This window comes from Pteronotus mesoamericanus, unplaced genomic scaffold (assembly GCF_021234165.1).
Source record: "Pteronotus mesoamericanus isolate MK-2021 breed Mesoamerican mustached bat unplaced genomic scaffold, CSHL_Meso_final contig_74, whole genome shotgun sequence".
NCBI lineage: Eukaryota > Metazoa > Chordata > Mammalia > Chiroptera > Mormoopidae > Pteronotus > Pteronotus mesoamericanus.
Genome location: NW_026555247.1, coordinates 9,907,115 through 9,931,630, shown reverse-complemented (window position 1 = coordinate 9,931,630; position 24,516 = coordinate 9,907,115). Strand labels below are relative to the sequence as shown.

At 38.5% G+C, this 24,516-nt stretch overlaps 1 protein-coding gene across 2 annotated transcripts in view; it reads left to right on the top strand.

Moving 5' to 3' along the window:
* CHST9 (carbohydrate sulfotransferase 9) overlaps nt 1-24,516 on the top strand; it is a 232,973-nt gene that overhangs the window by 37,181 nt on the left and 171,276 nt on the right. For both annotated transcript variants that reach the window (XM_054583487.1, XM_054583486.1), the window contains exon 2: nt 52-261. In XM_054583487.1, coding sequence (XP_054439462.1) covers nt 141-261 — 121 coding nt within the window. In that variant the 5' untranslated portion in view covers nt 52-140. The remainder of the gene's footprint in view (nt 1-51; nt 262-24,516) is intronic.

Genomic DNA, 24,516 nt, shown 5'->3' with positions numbered 1-24,516 from the left:
GGGAAAATGTCATCACTGAGGTAAAATGTGGATTTTTTTTTTAAATCGAAGGTTATTTCATGGGACAAGCACTTAAAAGAACGAGAAAGTATTGAAGCTCTATGGAAGACAAATCATGTGGTCTTCAGAACTGAGGAGAAATGCAGCCATCTGAAATGGTCATGAATCCCAAACAAGTCTTCCTCTCGGTTCTGATATTTGGAGTGGCAGGGCTACTCCTCTTCATGTATTTGCAAATCTGGATTGAAGAACAACACACAGGTAACACATTGACTTCTTTTTCCTATTTTAATTATAATGGTCATTTTCTATTAAATAATCTGTGATGTTTACAGACATATAGAAAGTGATAATATTTCTAACAACAGAAATTAGACACAAGCCGAATTCCCTAGCTCCTAAAAGGAAGGATGATTATCCAGGTCTGGTGGGCATTTGCTTGGTGGCTTAGGACAACACTTGGAATTTTTGTTACCTCGGCCAGGAGCATCAAGGGCCATTAGCCTAGCAAGGACTGCTCGTGGTGAATGTGTCTTCTGGGATATGCAGCTTTTATCCTACCTACGGCGTGTCCACTAAGCTCTGGGCATGAGCCTAAAGGGAGCTAGCTAGACATTAAACTCGCTCTCTCTTAGGTACTTCCTAGTTTTTTTGCTGACACTCAAAATTGGAGTGGAAATTTTGTAACACCTTTACTTTAAAGCAGGGGATGGCAAACTTTTCTGTAAATGAATAGTTAGAAAATATTTTGAGCTTTACAGGCCATACCATCTATATCACAACTACTTAACTCTGCCAGTGTATCACAAAAGCAGTGCTAGATTACATGTGAACAAATGGAGCAGGTTGTGTTCCAATAGAACTTTATTTACAAAAACAAGTGGTGGGAGCCAAATTTGCTCCAAAAACAGGAGTTTGCTGATCCTTGCTATATTTATCTTATATTTTCATCATTCAGTTTGTAATTACTGCACATTGGAGGCACTTGATTACTGTTAAAATAGTTTATGTTTATAATGATAATAGGAAATGGATTATTTTTTATAATGATTAAAAGAAATGTTTTAGAACATTATAGATATATATATTCACCAAGGTGGTATGAAATTCAGTTGTTTTTCAGTAGTAGAAATAGTTGATGGCTTATGATTGTTAACAGAAATAAAGTAAAAACAGAATAATTTCTTGTTTCCAGTTGTTGCCAATTTCAAAAACTATTCTAGGTTTAAAGCCCTTAAAAATCTACTCTAAAAGATCATTCAATATTGAGTCACAAATATCACTTTAAAAGCTGTTTCCCTTTTTAAATACCTTTTCTTTGTTAATCCTCATAGACACTGTGGATTTATTTAATTTATATAGTAACCCTTGGGAAGGGAGTTTGCATATAATTATTTTCTAGAGAATATGTAACATATTGCCAAAAGGTATTCTTAATTCCCATTACAATTTATATAAACTATAATATTTCTGTTTTCTATGTTACTGCAATCATTTATTATAACATAATATTTAATTAAACCATCTATGAAAAAGTATAAAGGATAATTCCTTATACAGTACAACTCCTGGCATAGACCTTGTCACATAGTAAGGCTCCAGTAGATGTTTGTTGAAGGAGTAAATAAAAGAATGAGTGAATAGATTGAAAACTTACTGCAGAATACAGACTGGAAAGCAGCAAAGGAGAAAAACATCAGAGATCTCATTATTAGGAGGTTGGCTAATGTCATAGTCTCATGACAAATTTCACCAGAAAAGTGTCATAACAAGTCTCCAATATGCAAAAGAAAATATATTCATAAATACAGACTAATGGAATAATGTTATGATTTAGTTATGGCAATAAGAAACTACATGATATCGAAAGAAACAGTCAAGTCATATAATAGTGTTTTACACATATAATGCAATTTACAAAATTTTTTTTCATGAGCATTGTTGGTAGCTTCCAATTACAAGCTTAGTAAGTGCTGAATGAATGTTTACATACATCCTCTCTAATGTTAACAATGTCTTACTAGGTGTGACATTCTAAGTTTATAGATGACAAAACTGCCATTCAGGCAGACAGGGAACTTATCCAAGGCCTCACCTGTGTAGTCCTAGGTGCAGAGGGAAATCTAGGACTTGTTTTGTGGTGCTCCAAAGTCCATGCCTCTACCCTGTACAGTGCTTCTGTGAGGAGAAAAGGTGAATATTATTATCTCCTAGACTAGAAACAAAGCAACCCAGTCTTGGAAACTATAAGGTACAGAGCTAAGAGTTTTCAAAGTATAACCCCTGCCCAGGTTTTCCTACTTCTCTTGAGCCCTGAAAGAGCCTCACTGAAAAAAGATAAACATATAATAAATGCCAAAGTATCAGTACAGGTGGTTCAAAATCACTGACTTGGTACACTTAAGCTATACACAAGTTCATGGATTTGTAATCTCCTCTGAAAGTTAAATTCTTAATTGAGTTCATAATTCTTCCAAGTTGAGAAATTATTTTCCCTAATTAAGATGAGTTGGTAAAACATTTACCTTTTTTTTTTTGTAGTTTTTACTTGGAATTCGCTAGAAGTACTTTCTCTGATATCATAAATGAATTACTTACTATTTCACAATCTACTCATGACAGTGAGTATAAACTGTGGAACAGGATTTCTTTAGATAACTATTTTACTGAAGAAAGGTATTATTATTCTTCAGGAAGGCTTCCACCTGTATTTTTGCCTTAAACCAGGCCAGTACCCTGGGTTGTAATTCTGTTGTTTTGTAGACAGACAGATACATGTGTATTTTATACGTATTTGAAGTAACATCAGGAGCATCAAACATTTTTAAAGGCAGTCTCTTTTTAAATCAGAAAATATGGAAGTGCGGGCTTTGATGTTAACTTAAAAATGAGAAAATCTGTCTTTTAGACACTTCAGAACTGTCACTAAAACAACCTGGGAGAATGAGTTGGTTTTGTTTCCAGGGACCTTCTACAAGTAAAGCAGATTTAAAAATCTGAAACGGTTTTGATCTCTAATACATATCAGTTGAAAATGAGAACTTGTAAGTTCTTTTTGTGCCTTTTAGTCCTAGCATAGATCTTGTCACATAGTAAAGACTATTTTCTATGCCTTCCTAGTTTTCCTAGGTTCGTCTGTTAAAATAAAATGCTTCAGAATTACAAAAAAAAATCCCTAAAATATGCTCTGATATGTTAATAAAATATTATAAATGCACAAGATTTTTTGAAGGTGAAGAAGAAAAATGTATGACAGAGAAATTAAATTCTATCCAGTTATACAACAGAGATGTTCCATAATAACATCCATTTTCAGTACCATCACCAATTAATTTATGCATTTTTGTTCTGATTTGCCATATGCGATATATTAGCATGAATTTTATTTTGTACAATTTTTTCCTAGTTGTTAAGGGTACAAGCTTTACATTCAGAGGAATCTTGAAAATCTCAGGACTACCTTTTAGCTGTGTGACCCTAGGCAAATTGGCATCTCTAAGCCTCAGTTTCCTCATCTGTGAAATGGGGACAATAATGTTTTCCACATAGGACTGCAGTGAGAATAAAAAGAGACAATACCTGCAAGCACTTAACATGGTGTCTGCAAGCATTGAGTAGTGTGCAATGAATGTGAACTGTTATTACTACCCAGGAAATGGTGCAAAGCATCTTGCTTTTTCTCAGTTATCTCTATTAGACTCAGCCACAGTTCAGAAAAACAATCCCAAGTTTATGCCTTGACTGATTAAGGGGGGAAAAAAGGCTCAGCCTCAGCTTCAGTTCAATTAGTTGGGAGAATCTCACTGGCACAGAGCCATCGTGTTTCACAATGTAGAAGTTGGAAGGATAATGATAGGATTGAATGCAGAGAGCAGAGCCAGTGACCTGGAGGATCTCGTGTCCCCACAAGCTGCCCAAGGTCAGAGTATTCATTCATTCAACAGTGTGTTTTAAAGACTTAAAGATCAGAGGTGCCAAAACTGTAGTGAATACAGAGATATAATAGAGGACCAGATAGAATCCCTGTTCTCAAGGAGACTATAGTCTCATGGATTGTAAGAGAAAATGGTCTTGAGTCCAGGCCAAGGTGTTGGTATAAAAAGATAGTCCATTGTGACAAGAAGGAGACAGGCCCTCCATTATGAAGCAAAATAATGAGCTGAAACTAAGAGAAAGAGCCCAATCAGGTTTTAATGATGAAAGTGCTGACCAGATAGAAACTTTAAGTTTAGAAGGAGTATTGTAAGGGCTGGGGCAGGGGGAGCAGGTGTAGAGGACCAGCTCAGAGCAAACAGATACATCTCTGGGAAAGAGGCAATAATGAGGAGGGCCAGTTCAGGATAAATCACCAGACTGGGTCTTTCTCCCCCCAGCTGCTGTTAAATGAAACAAAGAGCAAAAGGGGTGGTACCTACCCTTTGTCTGTACGATAAGACAGGGTTAAGACTCAGTTATAATAGAGTCAGAATCTCAGCTTAGAAAAGAATGTAAAGATTATCTTGTATACCACCTCTTTTTTATATTTAAAAAATGTAAATCTGATTACATCACTCCCCTGTGTAAAACTTTTCAATGCTGTCTCATTCCCTTTAACAAAAACTCTCTGGGGCCCGCAAGTCTGGGTTGGGTGTAACAGCTGCCTACCTCTGCAGCCTCACCCTCCATCCTCTCGTGATGCTTCTCGCTTGGTCTCTGTCGCTTAGCCAGACAGGCCCTTCGCTGACTCAGCGCTCTCATAGTCTCAAAAGCTGGGGTGCTTTTCTCCCACCTCCCACCTGTCAGGGCTTAGCTCCAATGTCAGCTACTTTGGTCGCTCCCTTACCCCCACAACCCCCACAGCCACCTCCTCTGCCCCCATCTTATTTATTTATGTCACAGAAATGGTCATAGTTAGCAATTGCCTTGTTCAATGATGTTGATTTAATTATCCACTTACAGTCTGCATTCATTAATGTTTTATAAATTACATGAGTGCGTAGATCTTGTGTATCTCACTTACCTTGATGTCCCTATTCCACAGCATGAAACATATATTTGGTAGGTGCTTAATAGTGTTGTTGTACCGGGTGCATAAATAATGCCTTCGTTGGTTTTCCAATGTCCAGCCAAATGACTGTGTAGACTGTGTTTGAATGCATATGGGAATAAAGAATCTGCTGCTCATCGAGGCAGCCATTCAACTTTATAGCCACCTCCTTGGGAATCTCCATATTTTAAGCCAGGACTCACCTCCTTAAGTTGTGCTTTACTTGTCCTCGTTGTATCCCTGGCCCTGCATGAGGCTCACTCTTCTGCCATAGCTTGGCCTAATCATTTTCATGATGAAGAAAACCCCAATGTTTTTAACCATTTCATGAAAAGACAATTCAGGTCACTCTACTCTGAACCACAACACTTATCCTATATTCCTTTTAAAATATGATGTATTTTTTCTTGTATGAAACTTGTATTAGAAATATGCTTATCTAATAAAATCCTCCACAGAGTAGTGAAGAGTCATATACACAATTTTAAATACACAAAATAGTGAAAAGCAAACAGGTTCCACTGAATGAATAGCTTGCATTATTTTTTTTCTTGAGATCTTCCAGAATCAAGTTCAGTCTCAACTAAAATTGTTCTCTAGATTTATCCTACATTATTTTAAAAATTTAGCGTAACAACTTCTGAACATTTTTATTCAGGACCAATAATTTGCATTGTTATATTTTATTTTTTAAATAAATCTATTTAAGCTAAAAACCAAAAATAATTTCGCCATTTCTCCCATCTACTACCACCCACTTGTGGCAACTACCTATCTGCTCTTCATAACTGTGAGCTAGATATTTAAAAAACTTTTTTGATTCTACATATAAGAGGGATCATATGATATTTGTCTATTGCAGTCTGACATTTCATTTCACAGAATACCCTCCAGGTCTATCCATGTTGTCATAAATGGCAAGATTTTATTCTTTTTATTGCTGAATAATATTCTATTGAGTATATATACTGCAATTTTCTTATCTATTTTTAATTTATTCATTGATAAACACTTAGGTTGTTTGTATATCTTGACAATTATAAATAATGCTGCAGTAAACATGAGGTTCACATATCTTTCCAAGTTAATGTTTTTCTCAGAGAAATACTCATTAGTGGAGTTGCCGGATCATATGGTAGTTCTGTTTTTAATTGAAGAATCTCTATACTGTTTTCCACAGTGGCTGCACCAATTTGCACTCCCACCAACAGTGCAGGAGAGTTCCCTTTTCCCTGCATCCTCACCAATGTTTATTTCCAGTTTTCTTGATTATAGTCATTCTAACAGGTATAAAGTGATAACATATTGTGGTTTTGATTTGCATTTTCCTGATGATTAATGATGTAGAGTATTTTTTAATGTACATGTCGGCCATCTGTATGACTTCTTTGGGAAAATTATGCAGATTTTCTGCCCATTTTTAAATTTTTAAAAAGTTTGTTTTTTCCTTACAAAGCTGTATGAGTTCTTTATGTATTTTGAATATTAGCTCCTTATCGGGTACATGATTTACAATTATTTTCTCCCATTCAGTAGGCTGCCTTTTCATTTTGTTGATGATTTCCTTTACTGTGCAGATTTTTAGTTTGACATAGTCCCACTTGTTTATTTTTTGCTTTTGTTGCTTTTGCTTTTTGTGTCAGATTTTTTAAAAAATCACCCAGACCTGTGTTAAACAGCTTACAGCCTATGTTTTCTTCTAGGAGTTTTATGATTTCAGGCCTTACATGTAAGTCCTTAGTCCATTTCGAATAACTTTTGTGTATGGTGTTAAGATAATGGTCCAGTTTAATTTTTTTTTGCTTCAGGCAATCCAGTTTCCCCAACACCATTTATTGAAGAGACTACCCATTCTCCATTGTATATTCTTGACTACTTTTTGTCAAAAATTAATGGACCACATATGTGTTGGTTTATCTCTTAGCTCTCCATTGTTCCATTGATATATGTGTTTGTTTTTATGCCAATAACATACTGTTTTAATTGCTACAGCTTTACAAGTTTGAAAGCAGGGAATGTGATGCCTCCAGCCTTGCTCTTTCTCAAGGTGATCTGCCACAACCAATACCTTTTTAACTGTTAATTGATAATATTTTACATTTTTATATTAAATAGCAACTTATCTGACTTTTCTTTCATATCTCTAACTAGACCTTTTTTTCCTGATTTCTCTGAGTTCTTTCTGATATACACTAAATAATTACTAATATCTGAATTTAATTTAGGATCAGCATTAGCATCTAAGGTCAATTATTTAGCTATGAATTATCAGAGATACATAGGAAAGAATCATATAGCTATAGTCCCATCTTTTTAAAACTTTGTCACCAATCCAGCTCTAGATAGGATTCTGATCTTGAATATACTTAGCCTAAAAATATGTTCTTTTTGGTCAGTGATACAAACTTACTGGAGGTCAAGATTCTATTTACATCCTATATGCTAATATTATCCATGGTAAGCTAGCCAAAGCAGATGGCTATTTTTAACTTTTTTTCTTTTGCAAAAACACAACAAACACCAGTAGGCCCAGGTTGTATTTCAGCCCTCCTGTGAAAGTAAAAGGCAGCAGCTACATGGTTCTGATTTCAGACAAAGTAAAGCCACCTATTGCCTTCTCTCAGGCAATTGATTCAGGACCTCACAAGCAAACTGGCCTCCACACTGTATGTCTAAGGAGATTTCATCTTGCTTATTTTTTTCAAACTATGTATATTTTTGTGGTGTATAAAGTTTTGCTTCTAGACTGGATTGGTATAATTCTTTTCTTTTGAGCCTCTCTGATAAGAAAGTTATTCTTTTCCTCCAAAATCAGGCTGTTCATTCTGATTGTGATGTTGCTGTATTGAAATTCTGTTTTCTCCCAAAAATCCTTTGTGTATCGAAACTGGATGGAGCAAAGCTACTTGTAACATGGATGGAATTTATGCTTACTGTCAGTCATATATTCAGGAAAGTAAAATTGCTTTTCTTTAAAAAGTCACTCATTTTACTTACTCCCCCTGGTTTTGATAAGGGTAGCAATGATGTTTTAGTAAAATGAACACATGCTCCTTCTGCCCACCTCTGGATGCTTGCCAGGTCCTATCTTCCTTTTCTGTGATAGCTGTTCTCTCTTCCTGAAACAGGTTTCCTGTAACTGTTCCCATTGCTGGCTTTTCCTTCTCCTTCAGGGCACAGCTTAAATATCACCATCCGTCAACATGCTATGTAAAGTAGATATCATCTGATGTTTTCTCTCCCAGCACCTATTTTATTATTTCTTAAACTTAACTTCATGGCACTTATTTCAATTTGTAATCATCCTTTTTATTTACGTATGGTCTACTGCTCTCAATAAAATATGAGCTTTGTAAAGACAGGGAACTTGCATGTTAGGCACTAGTGTGACTACAGCTGCCCCTGACAGTTCCAAGTCTTGATTGCAATCCCCACTTAGCTATGTATCCCCAGTGCCCTCCAATGTCTTCATATTCACCAAGCTGCCTATAACTTGCTTCTTTCTATAGACAATGTCTTAACTCTCTACCGCAGCCTCTGAGTCTTCTGTATTCCTGGGTGCTGGCCCCTGTGTATGCCCCATATTGCAGAGGCCAGACTGCTAGAAGTGAAGGAGAAGTAGAAGTGAACAGATGTCAAATTGTTCGAAATCCTCTGACATTGAATACATTCAGTGATCGAGCTTTGCTACAGCCTCAATCCAATCAACATAGATTTTTAAAAAATCTAGTAATAAATTGAATGCACTTATTTTCCAAACAAGTTTTGAGCACAAATGAACCATGCTGTTGCTTCAGCCCTGCACTCGTCCTTCTTCAGAATGCCACCCCCACCTCAATTTCTCCTCCCACAGCATCTACAGAGTTGTGGCAGGAACCACCGCGTTGCAATGAAGCCCTTCCCCTGGTCCGTTGGCGGGCACCTGAACAGCGCTGGGCCTGCCACTCACAGTACACTATATACCACCGGTCACAGTGAATTACTGCTAACCCAGGGAATAGGTGGCTGACTCAAGCTTCGCTAGGGATTTTCTTTCTTGGGATTTTGTCTTTCAACACCAGGAGAAAGGAGCCTGGTTGGCTGAATTATATGATGCAAAACTCAAAATTCCAGGTGTCTGTTTCCTACCGTGTGATCCAGAGCAATTATAAATACGAGGCTGGAGAGGGAAAGAATAATATCAATGGTTGGGAGGAGAGGAGCAGAGTTGTGGACAAAGCCTCTGCAAGTGTTTGTGTTCCTGTGTCAGCTTCTCCCAAGATTCTCTATTGTTCCTGCCTGGTATATATGAGGTGGTTTGTAGGGGTAGAAAAAATTTCCCTTCTCACTTCCTATTCTTTGCCTGGTCTGATAATTAAATTGACCTAAGACAGGTTAACAGGGAAAAAATTTAATTCCATACCTATTGCAGCTCCATAAAACTGTGACTCGAAGTGACCAGCACAGGAAGTTTCCATATCTTTTATACAAAGAAACAATAAACTTGTAGAGAATTGGCAAGAAAAGGGATAGTAAATTTGTAGTAAATTGGGATAGGAAATTGGTAAAGAAATAACAAGGCTTGTTTATGTAGGCTTTTCAGCTGTAAATTCCCTGTCTCTGGAGATAAGGATGCCTTCCACCCTCCCCATACAGAGAGGGTGCCTTTCACGTGGGAGGTTTGTGTCCTGCTTTTAGGGGACAAAAGAGGGTCGGAATAGCCTTCTTGCACCAGCTGTTTCTTAAGTACTTTCAATTCAGTAAAACGAGCATGCCAAAGCAGCGTATTTTGGTGTGACATGTTCTGAACTCCTACAGGCTCAGATGAGGTTTCTATCACCTGCAGCCCAGATAGTTCTAACAAATACAGTCTGGCTCTCATATCTTAATCTTCTTCCCCACCTTCGGTAAGCAGCCGTCTTTCTCCAAATGGGGTCTCTGGAGCTTATAGGAGTCTCATAAAGGACCCCATTAGCTTTATCCATCTCTCAAAGTGGCAGATGGCACAGAACAACCTTCCTACACTGTTACTGATTCATTTTACACCACAGCACAAGATGCTGCCTTGGTCACTGCTACCACCTAGCACAGCGCCTGGCACAGAGCAGATGCTCAGTAAATCTTTGCTGAATGAGTCAACCTACGCCAAAAGCTCAGCCCAACTTTCTAAAGCTAAAGAAGGCAGGCGAGGCTGGTACTTAACTCTGGTTTTTCAGGAGTCATTGTTTGGTTTGGAGAAGATATCCTGAAACTTCCTTCCTTGAGGTTGGGAATCTGGGGGGAGGGGCAAAGCTTTGTTTTCCTTTTGTTATGCTTCATGTTTTAACAAAGCCTGGATTGTTATTTAGCAGAACCAGTGTTGATAAAAGTTGAAAACGGAATGTGGAATTCCCTAAAATGACCTTTTAAGATTCCTTATAATGTTAAATTCCCTGTGGCTGTCATTGTGTGTGTTTTGCAGTAGAAAGCAGCGAGCCTGTTTTGTGTCCTTGAACAAGCTGATTAATCTCTCTAGATTCTGGTTTATTTTCTCCTTTGATTACCATATCTTCTTTCCTTTGCTCATCTAACCACTTTCCTAAACTTGATATTTATCACCACATTCTTGTGCAAGTCTCTATAATTTTTTAGCACATGTGTATTCCTTTTTTATATCTTTAGCCCTATATAAAATGTAACTATCTGTATATACCCTTTTGAAGCTCGCTTTTTCATTTAACTTTAAGTCTCGGGTTTTATTTATATATTGAGATATGTAGCTAATTAGAGCTACATATATTAGTGTATATCAATCACCTAACTGCTATACAATATTTTGTTATGTGAATTTGCTGCAGTTTATTTGTCCAGCTGATGTGTATTGAAGTTGCTTCTAATTTTTTCTGTTACCCACAGTCCTGCTGAGAATATCTCTGTTCACATGTTTGAGAGTTTCTGCCAGGGGTCAAACTGCATGTTCTTTAACATAAACATCAGCTTCAAGATTCTACGATTTCATATTATATCTTCCCCCCCCCGCCCCCACTCCCACAAATCAAAATTAGCACTTCTTAAGACACTACAAATGTTTAATGAGAATCCTAGGAAAACGGATATGGAAAAATTTATTTGGATGTACAGATTTCTATTTAGATTTATGATGGAAAGATACAAATACAAAGCATGGAACTGGCTCTCACAGTGCTGCTTGCTTTATTGGTATTCCAGTGGAGTAGTTTACAGTTTATTGTGAACTGATTAAATTAATTACCAAGTCATTTGTGTGGACTTGGAGTACGTGTAACAACTTCACTCACTAAATAATTCATGTAGATAGGCAAGGTAACTCCTGTTAGTGAGTATTGATTCAGTATGTAATACCACCTAGCCCAAACTCTCTAATTTTTCTGATAAAAATAAACTCTTCAAAATGCCAAAGTGTCATCTAGTCACAGCCACGTCCTCTTAGCACCTGAAAGGCTTAAATTTGCATAACCAATAAGTAACAAAACAGGCACTAAAAACATGATTCCTGATAACTGTCCATTCTTCAAAAATAATCTCCCTCCTCTCTTCCTAATCCCTTCCCCTTCAGATACAAGAGGAATCATGACACTTTTGAATTATTGGTTCATTTCCTAAAGCAGCTCGAACAAAACCCTGCTGAAGAGTCTAGTGACCAGATGCATCACCCAGGTCAAGGATATGGTTTCTGTCCTCCAGCTGAAAAATCTGTACAGGGAACAACTTACTGTTGTAGCAGCCCCAGACTTCTAGAGAAAGTTCAGCAGTACAGAACCAATGTCTCTGGGAACAACTAACTCTGTGACTTTTCTTTTCAAACCTATCTTTCAAGAATAAATCAAACAATGAAGAGGTTTGATGGGAGATTTCATAGGATTACAACGAAGAGGTTTGATGGGAGGTTTCATAGTTCATTACAGATTAAAGGGGAAAAAAACTTGAAAAGAAAGCATGGATTGTTTTAAAATACAAGAAGAATCATAGTTGTCATTGTGTTTGCTTTGTGCTTTTACCCAAGTCAAAGATTACTAGAAGCTCGTTTTTATACAATAGATTGAAAGTAGGTGTTTTGTGCTGGTCCAACAACAGAATTAATCACTAAATTTCCCTTCCCTAATCTCAGCCTTTTAGCTCTCACTCTCACGCATGCGTCAGTCTGTGTTGTAAACATTTGCTTAGGTGTGTTTCTTCCCAACTGGCAGCCCACTGACAGTCAGGACCACAGCACCTGGAACAGAGGAGATCCCAATAAGAGTTCAATGAAAAAGAAATGGGGGAGACAGGCCAGAGACAGGTCGCAGGCAACTGTTTATCCAGGACTCACAACATATCAACCTTTAGTCAGGTCACAACCTTCTAGGCCTGTCTGTGAGCTTTGTAGATCTAGATTTTTCATTTTGCATCTTCTGAAGAATTAAACAACTTTTGGGTAACTAATCGTACTAAACAGTCACATAGGGTTTTATGTATAACCCCACAATTATTTAATTAATGATTATCATATTAATGGAGTTGTATCTTCCCTATTCTTAGAATAACTATATGCACTAGTCGGTGTCTGCTTACTTGCCTAGGCTCAGGGTTTTGAAGGAAAAAATGTACCCTTCTTGAAGTCACTTAATCAATTTGGAATATTCTTGTGGGGATGTTTTGCTCAGGTCATGAAGAAGCCTCAGAAACTGTTTCGCAAAATATCACATTTCATGGTGTCATTCCTCAAGATCAGTCTGGCTGTCTGTTTTTATATCTGGCAACTGTGGACTATGATAGAAAATTACACAAGACAGATTGGTACCAGGAAAAACTGACGGCCTCTTCATGTTACCTGGCAGCCCTATGCTGCCTGTTGATCTTTTTCTCCCCTGTTTTCCAAAGAGGCAATTTCTGATATGTTACTTCCTCCTCAGTGCCCCAAGCATATCTGCTCCCCAATGTCTCCTCAGATCACCACTCTCCCTGCTTCACAGAAAAGCGAATATCAAAGGAAACTCTCACAGCTCCCTTCTAACAACATACAGACTTAGCTACTTCCACCCCAGATCTTGCTCTTTTCTCAGCTGTCACTTCATCCTCCACTTACTCTCCATCTTCCTCCTCTTCCTCCCACGCATAGCCTGTTTCCAAGGGGTCTTTCTCAGTACTCATGCCCACCTTCTATTTTCCTCTGCTTCTGTACTTCATCTCTTTCTCACTCCCTGTATCTGCAGCCTGCCCCCATCAACCGTTGGGTCGGTTCCCCACAATAAACGTCCCACCGTAAAATCCACTGATCCCTTTCCAGACCTCACCTTAGCTCTCTGCAGCATTAGATACTACAGGCCTCTTTAAAACACCACCTTCGTTGCTCTCTGGGAGAACAGACTCTTCCGGCTTCCCTGCTCTTCTTTGCCTGCATTCTCAGTTTCCTCTGCAGGCTACTTTCTTTCCTTTTCTCAGCCCTTAGTTCTACCTTAGAACCTCTCTTCTTCTTACTCTACAAGTTTTCCCAGTGTGATCCCATCCATAAACAGCTGACCCCTCACAGTTCCCTAGAGCACCATCTACTTCCGGAGCATCCATATACCCACTGAGAGCCCCGCAGATCCCTTAAGCTCAGTCAGCACAATGCGACACTCATCACTTATCCTCAGACTGTCTTGTTTCACTGCAGAGTCAGTTGCCCCACCCAGAGATCATGTTGCCATTTGATCCTTCAATTTTCATCTTTCTGCTTCCCGTGTGAAGCTCTTCTTGGGCCCCCTACAGTGACTCTCAGGAGAAACCTAAACTCAGTAATTTAGCTGGCATGGCCCATTATGATAAGTCCTCTACGTAACTCTCCAGGATTACTTCTGACCACGCTGCACATGTTGCACCAATCCTCTAGCTGCACTAAATTTCTTCCAGTTCCTTGAGGCCTCTCAACTCTAAGCCTATAGGTCTACAGGTGCTTATAGAATGCATTTTCTGTGTCTAAAATGTTTAGGTTGCCCTTCCTATGTGCTTCCTGTATTTCCCTATTATAGCACTCATGGTGGTGAATTTGGAATGTTTATTAACATCATGTTCACCACCCTCCACCCACCAGGCCAGGAGATCTGTGAGGCGGCCCTTGGCAGGCCATTTCACCATTGCATCCCCTGCACCTAGTACATGCTCCTTTGCCCAGTATAGTTAGGATTTTCCTAACTCTATTAGAAAATATTGTTAGAAGTCTTGGAAAAGAAATACAGGGATATGCCTTCTCTCTTAGGTACGTATATGCCAGCCTCCCAACTTGCATAACCATGAACACGATTTACATCAGTGTCTATGAGAGTCCACCATCTGATTTCATGGAGAGAAAAGTGCATGTTTGTACTCCAGCGAGGAGACATACTTTCACAAAACTCTACCAGGCAGTACTTTAGTGATAATGTAGTTAAATTTTAATAGAGTATAATTTTGTTTCACTCTAGAATAAAACATTTAATTTATAGGCTAGTTATTAAATTTCTTTTGCTTAAAGCCCTCAGTTCTCTTATTTTTTCAATTTTACCCTTCTGAAATTTCTTAGTTTTTCAGAACATTTTTAAACTCACAAGGGTAGTCCATCTGTGGGACCCACAGTGCAAGATTACGGTGCCCAGTATCAGTGATTTTTCAAAGGGAATAAAGAAGAATGTGGGGGCAGAGCCGACACTGATGATGGTGACTGCTGTCATCTCGGGAAGTGTCCCTTTGTTTGGGCCCATCTCAGACAAAGAACAAAATGCAACTTGTGCAGATACCATGTTCTTCTCTCCCATGACATTTAACTGTCATGTGGGTGGCTTCTGGCTACAATTTAGTAAAGCTTCTTAATAGAGAGAGAATTTTCCTCATTAATTTTCAAAATTTGAGAAGGCCAGAAATTGACATTAAACTGGTTCAGAAATATTCAGAGAGACAGTAACACAGAGGTGACATATCCAGCTTTCCATGCTGTGGCCATGCTTGTAGAAATGCCTAAATGCACTTTTAATAAAGACGTCTCAATGATAAATGTAGAATTCTGGAAGACTTATCATGTACCGATGGGTAAAGTAACATTTAATAGTTATTTGCAAATGAAAAACAATAGACATAAATATTGATATATTTCATAGTCCTAGGAACTGCTTCCAAATGACTTTTATAACCAATTTATTATGAATTATTAGTTCATATAAATTAGGTTCACACAATTTTGCATTTCTTATAATATGAAATATACTTGAAAATACAAATGATTTTTACCATAAGATATTCTCAAGTGCTTTCTACATGACCCACTGCATTACAATTAGCTAAGAAAGACATATTTAGTAACACTGAGAAAAATTCTCAGTTTTAAAACTCTTTTCAGATGCAGAAAGCCGAAGAATGTCTAGTAGCAGGAGAAACAAGAGTAGCAGCCAGCTTTCATGCACTCAATAAACCAATGCGGGTTTTACTAAGCCATATTTTAAGTTTGCTCAGGAGAGAGACAAATCCATAAAGCAGTCAGGCTGCTTATGATCATACTGCCAGAAATACACAGTAAACAATGAAATTGCCTCCGAATTTTGGACTCAGACTTTTATGATTGACATTAAGGGTCAGTGCCTGCATTTTAGATCCATCCCCAGAAGCAATTCAATAATCAGCAGAAATCAGAAGTCCATTCACTGGAACCACTGGCAGAAAATTAGGCAGAGACGCCCAGTTTGCCTTGGATCAAACGTATGTCTGAAAACCTAAAGCTAAAAATAAATAAATAAATAAATAAATAAAAATAAAAAACAAGACATAACTGCAACCTGAGATCCCATATCCAAAAAGCGAGATGCTATGTTTTTGGAAGAGCTATAAAGAGTTATGAGCAATCTCAACTAGATGGGAAAATGGTGATGTACTTAAATGGAAAACTCATGGTAATGGAAAAATTTAATAGGTTTTAATTCTATTTCTCATTCTTCTAAAATGTTTTACATCAACTAGATTGAGCTTGTAATGGCAGGTGTGCATTTGAACAAATCTTAACAAATTCTAATTCTATGATGGCAATACCCATGAAAATTTAAATAGCATATGTTTTTTTTTTTAATTCACAGCAACAGGTAGGCAGCTTTTCTCTTCAGTATCTCTTACATTTAAATTTCATGCTCTCCGTTTACAATCAGCAAGAGTCAGGTTACACTTGATTTCTGCCAAGATGCCAAGTTAACTTGGCTGATGTTGGGTTCCAGAAGGCAAAGAGCTTTCTTCCCTGAAGCAATTTTGGATTAAGAAGAAAATGAGATCTCAGGTGTATTTTTAGTATCTGGAATTCTTAAATATTCATATATTCAGTTTTGACTTTCGGGACCCTTTGGGTTGTTATATTTTTGTGTATTTACAGTGTGTAGCACTACTACATGAATCATTATATTAACTTCAAACAATTGTGTTGCCATTCCTTCCAGAAGGCTTACTTGTAAGGCTTATGTAACTTCATAAGGACATATATCTACCCATATTTGTATTCTATGAATATACATGACAGTCACTGATGGCCAAGGACTGCAAAAAGAAAAGAAGATTCCTGAAAACAGGGTTTGTAAAAATGTGGCAGGGTACTATTTCATCTGTGTAGCCAGTCTGAAATGCACAGATCCAAGGTTTTCAGTGGTGGTGGTGGTGGTGGTTTGCAAAGAGTAGCCTTGTGGCCAGAGTCTGGCTACCTTGTCAGATCCTAATGGATCACATTCTTGACATCGGTCCATAAAAATGACCTCTTCTATTGCCACAGTATTTATGCCTGCTTTAGAGCAAGCTGCTCACCAGCAATTCTGAGAACTAATAGGCTGTCCTGGGGAAATGAGTAAATCTTCCCTTGTTGTTGACATTTCTCCCCGTTACCTCTTAACTCTCTCCAGACATCTTTTTTTTTTTCCTGTTTCTCTAGAATTAAACTAAACTCAGGACATGGTATTCTATCTTTATAGTATTATAGACTAGCTTATTCTACAAATGTAAGTTTTTATTTAAAACTCCCACATAATTCCAGAAGACTCACCAGAGTGCCACTAAATGCTTGGCATTTTATAGAGTGATTGTGCATTGGGGAATAGGGAACAATCAGACTCTCTGGAATTGCTGGACTGGCCCTGAATTGACACGCATTTCAGGAGACCCAAAACAATGATGGTCAGAGTAGGGGCTTTTGGGGCCAGGTAATCAGTGGAGGTTTGCGCTCAGTTCCGTCTCACAATGAGTGGGTCATCTCCAAACCCATCCTGTGGCTATTTCCCCAGTTCCAGGATGCGTAATTGGAATGCCCATATGCAGCAACTGGTAGAATCCCCACATTGGGGATTCCACAAAACATGTCTACTGGAAGAACTTCACCTGATCTATATCTTATTTCCGAACAGCTGTATATTTTAGAAAGGGAAATAACCATTAATTAGCGCCAAGGGAACTCCCACGAGGTAGCTGTGTGGCCTTGGCCAAGGCTCTCAGCCTGCCTAGATGTATCTCCTGACCTAAAACACAAGGAAGTTATGACAGAGGATGTTAAGTTTCCTTTTGGTTCTAAGACATCGATATTTTATTCATATTCAACTTGTTTCTATCAGCACATTTTTCCTTGAGTAGTCAAACTGGAGATGTATTGGGTTCATATCTATTTCCTTTATAGTATAACCAAATAAAGATAGCTTGGCATTCCTGCAATTTTTAGTGATTTATTGTACAAAAAAAAAAAAGCTGATGTTTTCCTATACTTTTTGCTTCCACGTGCATCAAATTTACCTTTACTCCTTTTTCTCTTGCATCCAGGCTCACCTCTTCATTTTGGAGTTCTCACTAGCTCGACATGAAAAATGTGCATTAGTAAGTCTAATGGATAATTACATCAAAGAGGGTCGGAAAGGATCTAAATTTCAAAGTCAGATTAATTACCTAAGTCTTAACTATAACTAGCTTAACATAATTTTTTTCAACTTTTTAAATTGTGTTGCATATACCAGAATGATTTTCATTAACTTCCAAGGCTCTTTGTAACTGCATTCCTGTTTGTATTCCATGTAGCTTTCAGTTGAGTTTTACTCACAATAGAACACAATATTGTATAGCTTTAGTATAAGACAAACTTACTGAAGTTGTAGGAATAACATTTTTATTATGGTTGTTTTGTTTAACACACAGGACAGGCCCACTCTTATCTGCAATCACATCTTGACAATAGCAAAATATCCAAGCAGTTCAGACAGTAAATCAGTTTTTAAACATTTTATGACAAATGTATCAGATTTATTTATTTTAAGAATGTTGAAACATTTGCTCTTTGATAGTTACAATACAGAAAGAGCTAAAATAGTAACAATCTTGCCTTCCTCTCTCATCTACAATTCTTCACTTACTTCTCTGGCTTGTTAGAGGGAAATAACCTTAGCCACTTCTCAAACGCAACTTCACAGCACCCTAGAGTAATCCATGCTAACTAGAAATATGTCAGTAAAATACCCAGAAGTATTGTGTAGGAGAACTCTGGGTTCTAATTGACAAAATTCTATTTCCACATAAGCTAAACTAATAGATAAATATGTAGAGACATTCCATAAGAGACTTTCTTAGCATAGCCCAGGCCCTGAGAAATCCACAGTGGTTTTGGACATGGCTAGATGCAGCATTCCAGCAATATCTTCATCAGGAATGTCTCCATCTCTGCTTCCCGTCTTGGCTTTGTTTTCCTCTGCACAGTGTCATCCTCAGCAGGCGCCTGCATTTAATGGCAAAGATACCCATGGGAAATTCCAGACTTTTATCGTCTTTATTGATAGCAATTGCAAGAAGAGACCTCTTCCTCCCCGGGTGCCCATATCAATTACTGAAAATGGACTCTGATTCATCCTGCTGGGGTCTTCGGCTAACCTCTGTACCAGTTGTTGGACTCATGAAAATAAATATTCTGACTGGCCAATGTGAGTTGACTTTCCCTTGTCTGCCAGAAAGTATGGTCTGACAGTTGACAGCTTCGTGCCAATTATGGGAGTGGGAAGCATGGAGGTGGTGCTGCAAAAGAAAGCATGAAGACAGGTTTTGATACCCATGACACCACATTCAACCCTGCAGTGGTGGAGTTGCTCAGCTTTTAAAGAAGTTCACAAAGTGATCTCAGAAATCAGAACCAGAGATGAGTCGGGGAGTCCTCCTACCTTTGGGACAACCCTGCAATTCTAAAGTTCCTAGAACTGGCATTTCCTTCGGTGGTTGTGTTTCCTATCCAAATATGTTACATGGAGTCAGGATTCTCTCCCTCTTTTGATAGTCACAACCACCCCATAAGATAGGTACCAGTATAGTTCTTACTATTATTTTGTTTATCCTCACCCGAGGGCATTTTTTCTTCATTGCTTTTATAGAGAGAGGAAGGGAGAAATGTTTTGTTTGTTTGTTTGTTGTTATTTGGAGAGAGAGTGAAAGAGAGGAAGAAAGAGAGGGAGGAAAACATCAACATAAGAGAGAAACATTGAATGATTGGTTGCCTCCCATATGCGCCCCAACTGGGGACTGAACCCGCAACCTAGGCATGTTCCCTGGTTGAGAATTGAACCTGTGACCTTTTGATTTGCAGGACGATGCCCAATCAACTGAGCCACACCAGCCAGGGCTGATTCTTATTTTACAACTGAGGAAACTGGTCACAGAATGGGCAAGTAACTTGCCCATGGTCACACAGCTAGTAGTGGAACAGGGTTTCCCACTCTTATTTCTTATTATAATCACCTGAGAAGCTTTTTCTTTTTCTTTTTTTTTTTTAAATGTGGATTGCCTGAGTGTCACCCTGGGACATCCCAATTCAGTAGTGGTTCTGGAATTGGTTGGATGACCTTACAGTTAGTTTCTTAGATATCCAAAGTTATTCTGATACGTAACCAGCTGAAGAGCCCCGCATCTTGAGAGCAAGAAGGAAGCAGGAAATAAAGGGCCAGAGGATTTTTGTTATGGGATACACACTAGTAAAGAAAAACAGAAAAAAAAAGTAATGATTTATTTGATATAAATTTGTGGCAACCTGGTTATTAAACTCTGGTTCTGTTATATAAGGAAAAGAACATTCTGGAAAGAGGCTAAATGGTAGCATACCCCAAACTTTCCTTCAGTTACTGCTTTCTTTACCCATATCCAAAATTTGTTCTTAATATTGGCAACTGTTTCCACTGACAGCTATAGTGGAAAATCATGTTTTATCTCTGGCCCACAAACATTCCTACTAGTGTGAAATGTAAAACTTAAAACCCCAGTGTTATTCTAACTGCTACTTCTTCTGTGTGGAATAGTCTTGCCCATCTTCTTAATGAACTCCTGCTTACACTTCAGTCTCAGGTTTACTATCACCACCTCCATGAGGCTTTCCCTGATTTACTCATCTCTGATAGGTTCCCTGGATCTGCTCTCTGTCAGCAACATATACTTTTCCTTCATTGCAGTTATCATAATATGCAATTGTTAATTTGTTACTTATGTTACTGTTTGATTATCTAGTACTGACCTCCCACACTAAACTAAAAATTAGTGGCCATATTTGATTATTTAGTGTTGTATTATCAGAATACTGTACTGTTTTTGATACATACTAAATATTTGATGATTCTCTTTAGAATGAATGAAAGGTAGACTCCTTTAAGAAGCCTGCATACCTGGAATACGTCCTTAAGGAGACATTCCCCTAAATGGAATTTCTCTAAAGAGAAAGAAGTATAGAAAGGTTAGGAGAAGTGTAGAAAAGGCTTAGAAAGAAAGTAGCAAAAAAAACGGATAAGGAAGCAATTATCACCTGCAATCTAAGTATAGACATAAGCAACAGAGCCTTAAGCTGTGAAAATAGCTAGGGAGCCACTGGAAGAGGCAAGTAATCAGGCCATTAGCTAGAGGAATGGAGCTAATTGCAGTGAAGTGGATGTTATGTTGTTGGGAGTACTTTGTTGTTTCTTTTTTCATAAAATGTTACAACTGAAAAAGACTTAATAATACCTATATACAGGGTGGAGCCAAAGTAGGTTTACAGTTCATATGGAAAATAATAAAATAATAAATAACAACACAATAATAAACTCCTGTACGTACAACTGTAAACCTACTTTGGCCCCACCCTGGAGTCGTCCAAAGACTGAGGCCCCCATATCCCAGAAGCTCAGAAATGGGAGCTCTTAACCTATGTTCAAAATTTCGAAAGTCCAATGAATGTTTCTTTATAATGCAGCAGAATGGCTTAACAGAAAGCAAGAGTCCTTTGCATTTGCTTCCATCACATCAGTTCTGTGAGGTCATGGGTGCACATTCTTAGTTAAAACAAGAAGGTGAATGTAGTAGTTGGTTTGGTGGTCAGCCATTTAGGAATGCTGGTTCCAAGGGGAAACAACATGTGACTTACTGATTTTCACTCTCACAGTCCCGTACCCCAGAGTCTACGGTTTTTTTCTAGAACTTGTGAAAATGTTTGCATGTTAAAAGACAAAGTTATTGGTTTCTATACGTGTGTCTATATAAGGAAACTGCTAAATCAGAACTATGCGTGTTCACTCAAATACCTAGAACGCATAACTCCTAATCACCTTCATTCGTTGTTATACAGGAATCCTGTCACCTAGTGGTGTTGTAGCCCTTGTGCTGTGTCGCCCAGTGCATTACTTCTATGTTTGCGTTTATGCTTCTAATGGTTGAGCCAGGGGATTTTGATATGGGAAAGGCAGGTGGTGGCAGGGAAGAAAAGTTTAAGAGAAATAGTGGCCGTTCTGACAAGCCTGAGGAGTCCTCAGGAAGCACTGAGGGCCTCTTCATTGGCTAAGTGAAGGAGGCCACCGGAGATGCCCCGTCGCAGAGATGGCGTGTCCAGGCAGCCGTGACGGGGGCGGGAGTGCCTCCGCGAGAACGGCCTCGGAGGCCACAGGCGGCCCTGGGGGCTGCGTTCTCCAGGGCCGCCTGCAGACCTACGGGCCGCTGGTGTTATTTTCTGTTTATTAAGCCTCTTTTCTAAAGTATTTTGTTGAGTATTTTTACTTGGAAAAAGTTCTTAAGTCTGATTTCTTGAAGGCAGGCAGTCCAAGTTCAAGATCCCTACTCAGTCTGCTGATTCTGAACTCCCTGTTGCTGAGATCTCTGAGTCTCTGTTTTCCCATCCATAAAATGGATTGTGAATACTCATTCCCAAGCTGCTGTAAACATATTATATAATATAGGGAGCACTTTGCACAAAGCCTGATGTAGGGTAGATAAAAATTTTTCTATCCTAAATATCCAAGTAATTTTAAAATAGCATAAATCTCATATATTATTTGGGTATATTTCTCATCCTTTGGTCATTTCAAATAAGAGTCTCTACAATTGGATATGAAATGTTTAGTGAAAAGAAAAGTCTGATATCTACAGTGGAATGGAAGAGAAGTTTTTCTATTTACAGATGATGTGGAAATTTATAGAAAATCTTAAGGAATCCACAAAAACTATTAGAAATAACAAGTGAGCTTGGCAAGGTTGCAGATACAATGAATTTAAAGAAACAATATATGTTTCTATATATACAATGAACGATCCAAAACTGTATTAAGAAAAGAATCCTATTTACAGTAGCATTAAAACAGAATAAAGTATATAATTTGGGATATATTTAATAAATGAAGTGCAAAACTTATACTCTAAACCACAAACCATTGTTCAAAGAACAATGACTTCACAGCTTGTTCTTTCCTACAAGAGATGTTGGAGAGGTCCCATTAGTGTCTCCTAAATCCATTCTACCCAGGATGATTAGTGGAAATCAAACCTGAACTTGAATCAGAATCACCGAAGCATTTGTTAAAGCACATGCCGATTTCACCCCCAGGGTTTTCAATTCTATAGCACGGAGGTGCGGCCTGAGAACTGGTATGTCTGACAAATGCCCAGGTGCTGCCGATACTGCTGGCCCTTAACTGCACTTGGAGAGCCACTGCTGTAACTGTTGCCCACGTTGCTCACGGGTGAAGGAATGGGCATATGAACTAAGTTTAGCCTCTGAAACACAAAGGGATGTCTCCAGGGAGAGATGAAATACTTAATTTGGGAATGAACAATGCTCCTCCTTATTCCCCATTACTCTCTCCCTGGACATTCTCTTTCTGGATGCACAGCCTAGGAATAGCTGGGGCCATCCCGTGACCATAAAGGAGCACCCTTGTCATGACTCTGAGGTGGAGATGGCCATAGCAAGGGACCAACTGGAGGAAATTGGGTTCATAATGACATGTGGCCACCATGGTACCTGGCCTGGGACCTGAGTTTCCAGTTATGTGAGAAAATACGTACTACTGTTTCAGCCAGTTTGAGTTGGAAATTTCTGTTCACTGCAGCCCTAAGTATTCTAGTGCAGAAATATGAAACTAAAACCTATACCTAGAAGAGAAAAATTTAAGGTAGATTAAAAAATCCATAGACAAACAAGAGGATATAGTGGACACACAGTGTCAAGCACAGTAACTAGTACTTGATCTAACTAAGTAGAAGAAAGCAATGGCGCAATGGCCAGTAGCAAATTAGCAAAAAAGAAGAAGAAGAAGGAGAAGGAGAATGAGAAGGAGAAGGAGGAGGAGAAGAAGAAGGAGAAGGAGAAGGAGAAGGAGAAGGAGAAGGAGAAGGAGAAGAAACAAAAGCAAATCAAAAAAAAAAACTTTCTTTTCAGCTAGCAGACACAAAACAACCCAAACCCAAAACCAGACTATAAAACTCTGGTGAGAAACCCTACATTGAACATTTACACTTTTGCAGTAGGATTTATCTTAATATGTTTAAAGCCTGAGGCACAAGCTTTGTCTGTCTTTCTCCATCTGCCTTCCCAGACCACCCTGGTAATAAATTACTCAACTCTGCTTATACCTAAATAACAAAAACTAGACTTTCCCATTTCTCTGCTTAGCCGGGAGCTTCCCCACCTTTTAATGGATGAGACACGGAGGCCTAACTTCTCTCAAAGGTGCCAAGGGCTCAGAGGCTGACTGTCCTGAACCATCCCCGATTATGAAGAGAAACATCAAATTGTCAGACTCACCTAGGTAACTGGGGCACAGCCTCGAGGTTAAAAACAGAAGTTGTCAGAATCAATTGTAAAATTCAGTAGGAACTGCTGTCAGACAAATGAAGTGGTGATGATGAACCGTTTCAGATGGAAAGTGATAGCAGTCAAGCAGCTGGCACCAGCACCAATTAGCCTGGCACTAGAGGAGCCATTGTGCACACAGGGCCGCGTGATCCCTTGGCATAAACAAGCTGTTATGGCTACAATAGGACCGAACAATTAGATATGATACAGTTCTCAGTGAATTAGTCAAAGGCTGTATAAAGTCAACTATGGCCACATGCCTGTGCCTTTCTAGGTTTAAGACAGTACATGTGTCACTTCGTATTTTGCTGTCTAAATCCAAGCCAAATATGAGCAACTTCTTAGCGCAGTTTTAAATAACCCAGTTCCTACAGACTATAAACAAATACCACTTTCTAGGATGAAATAGAGATAGCAAATTCCAGGAATC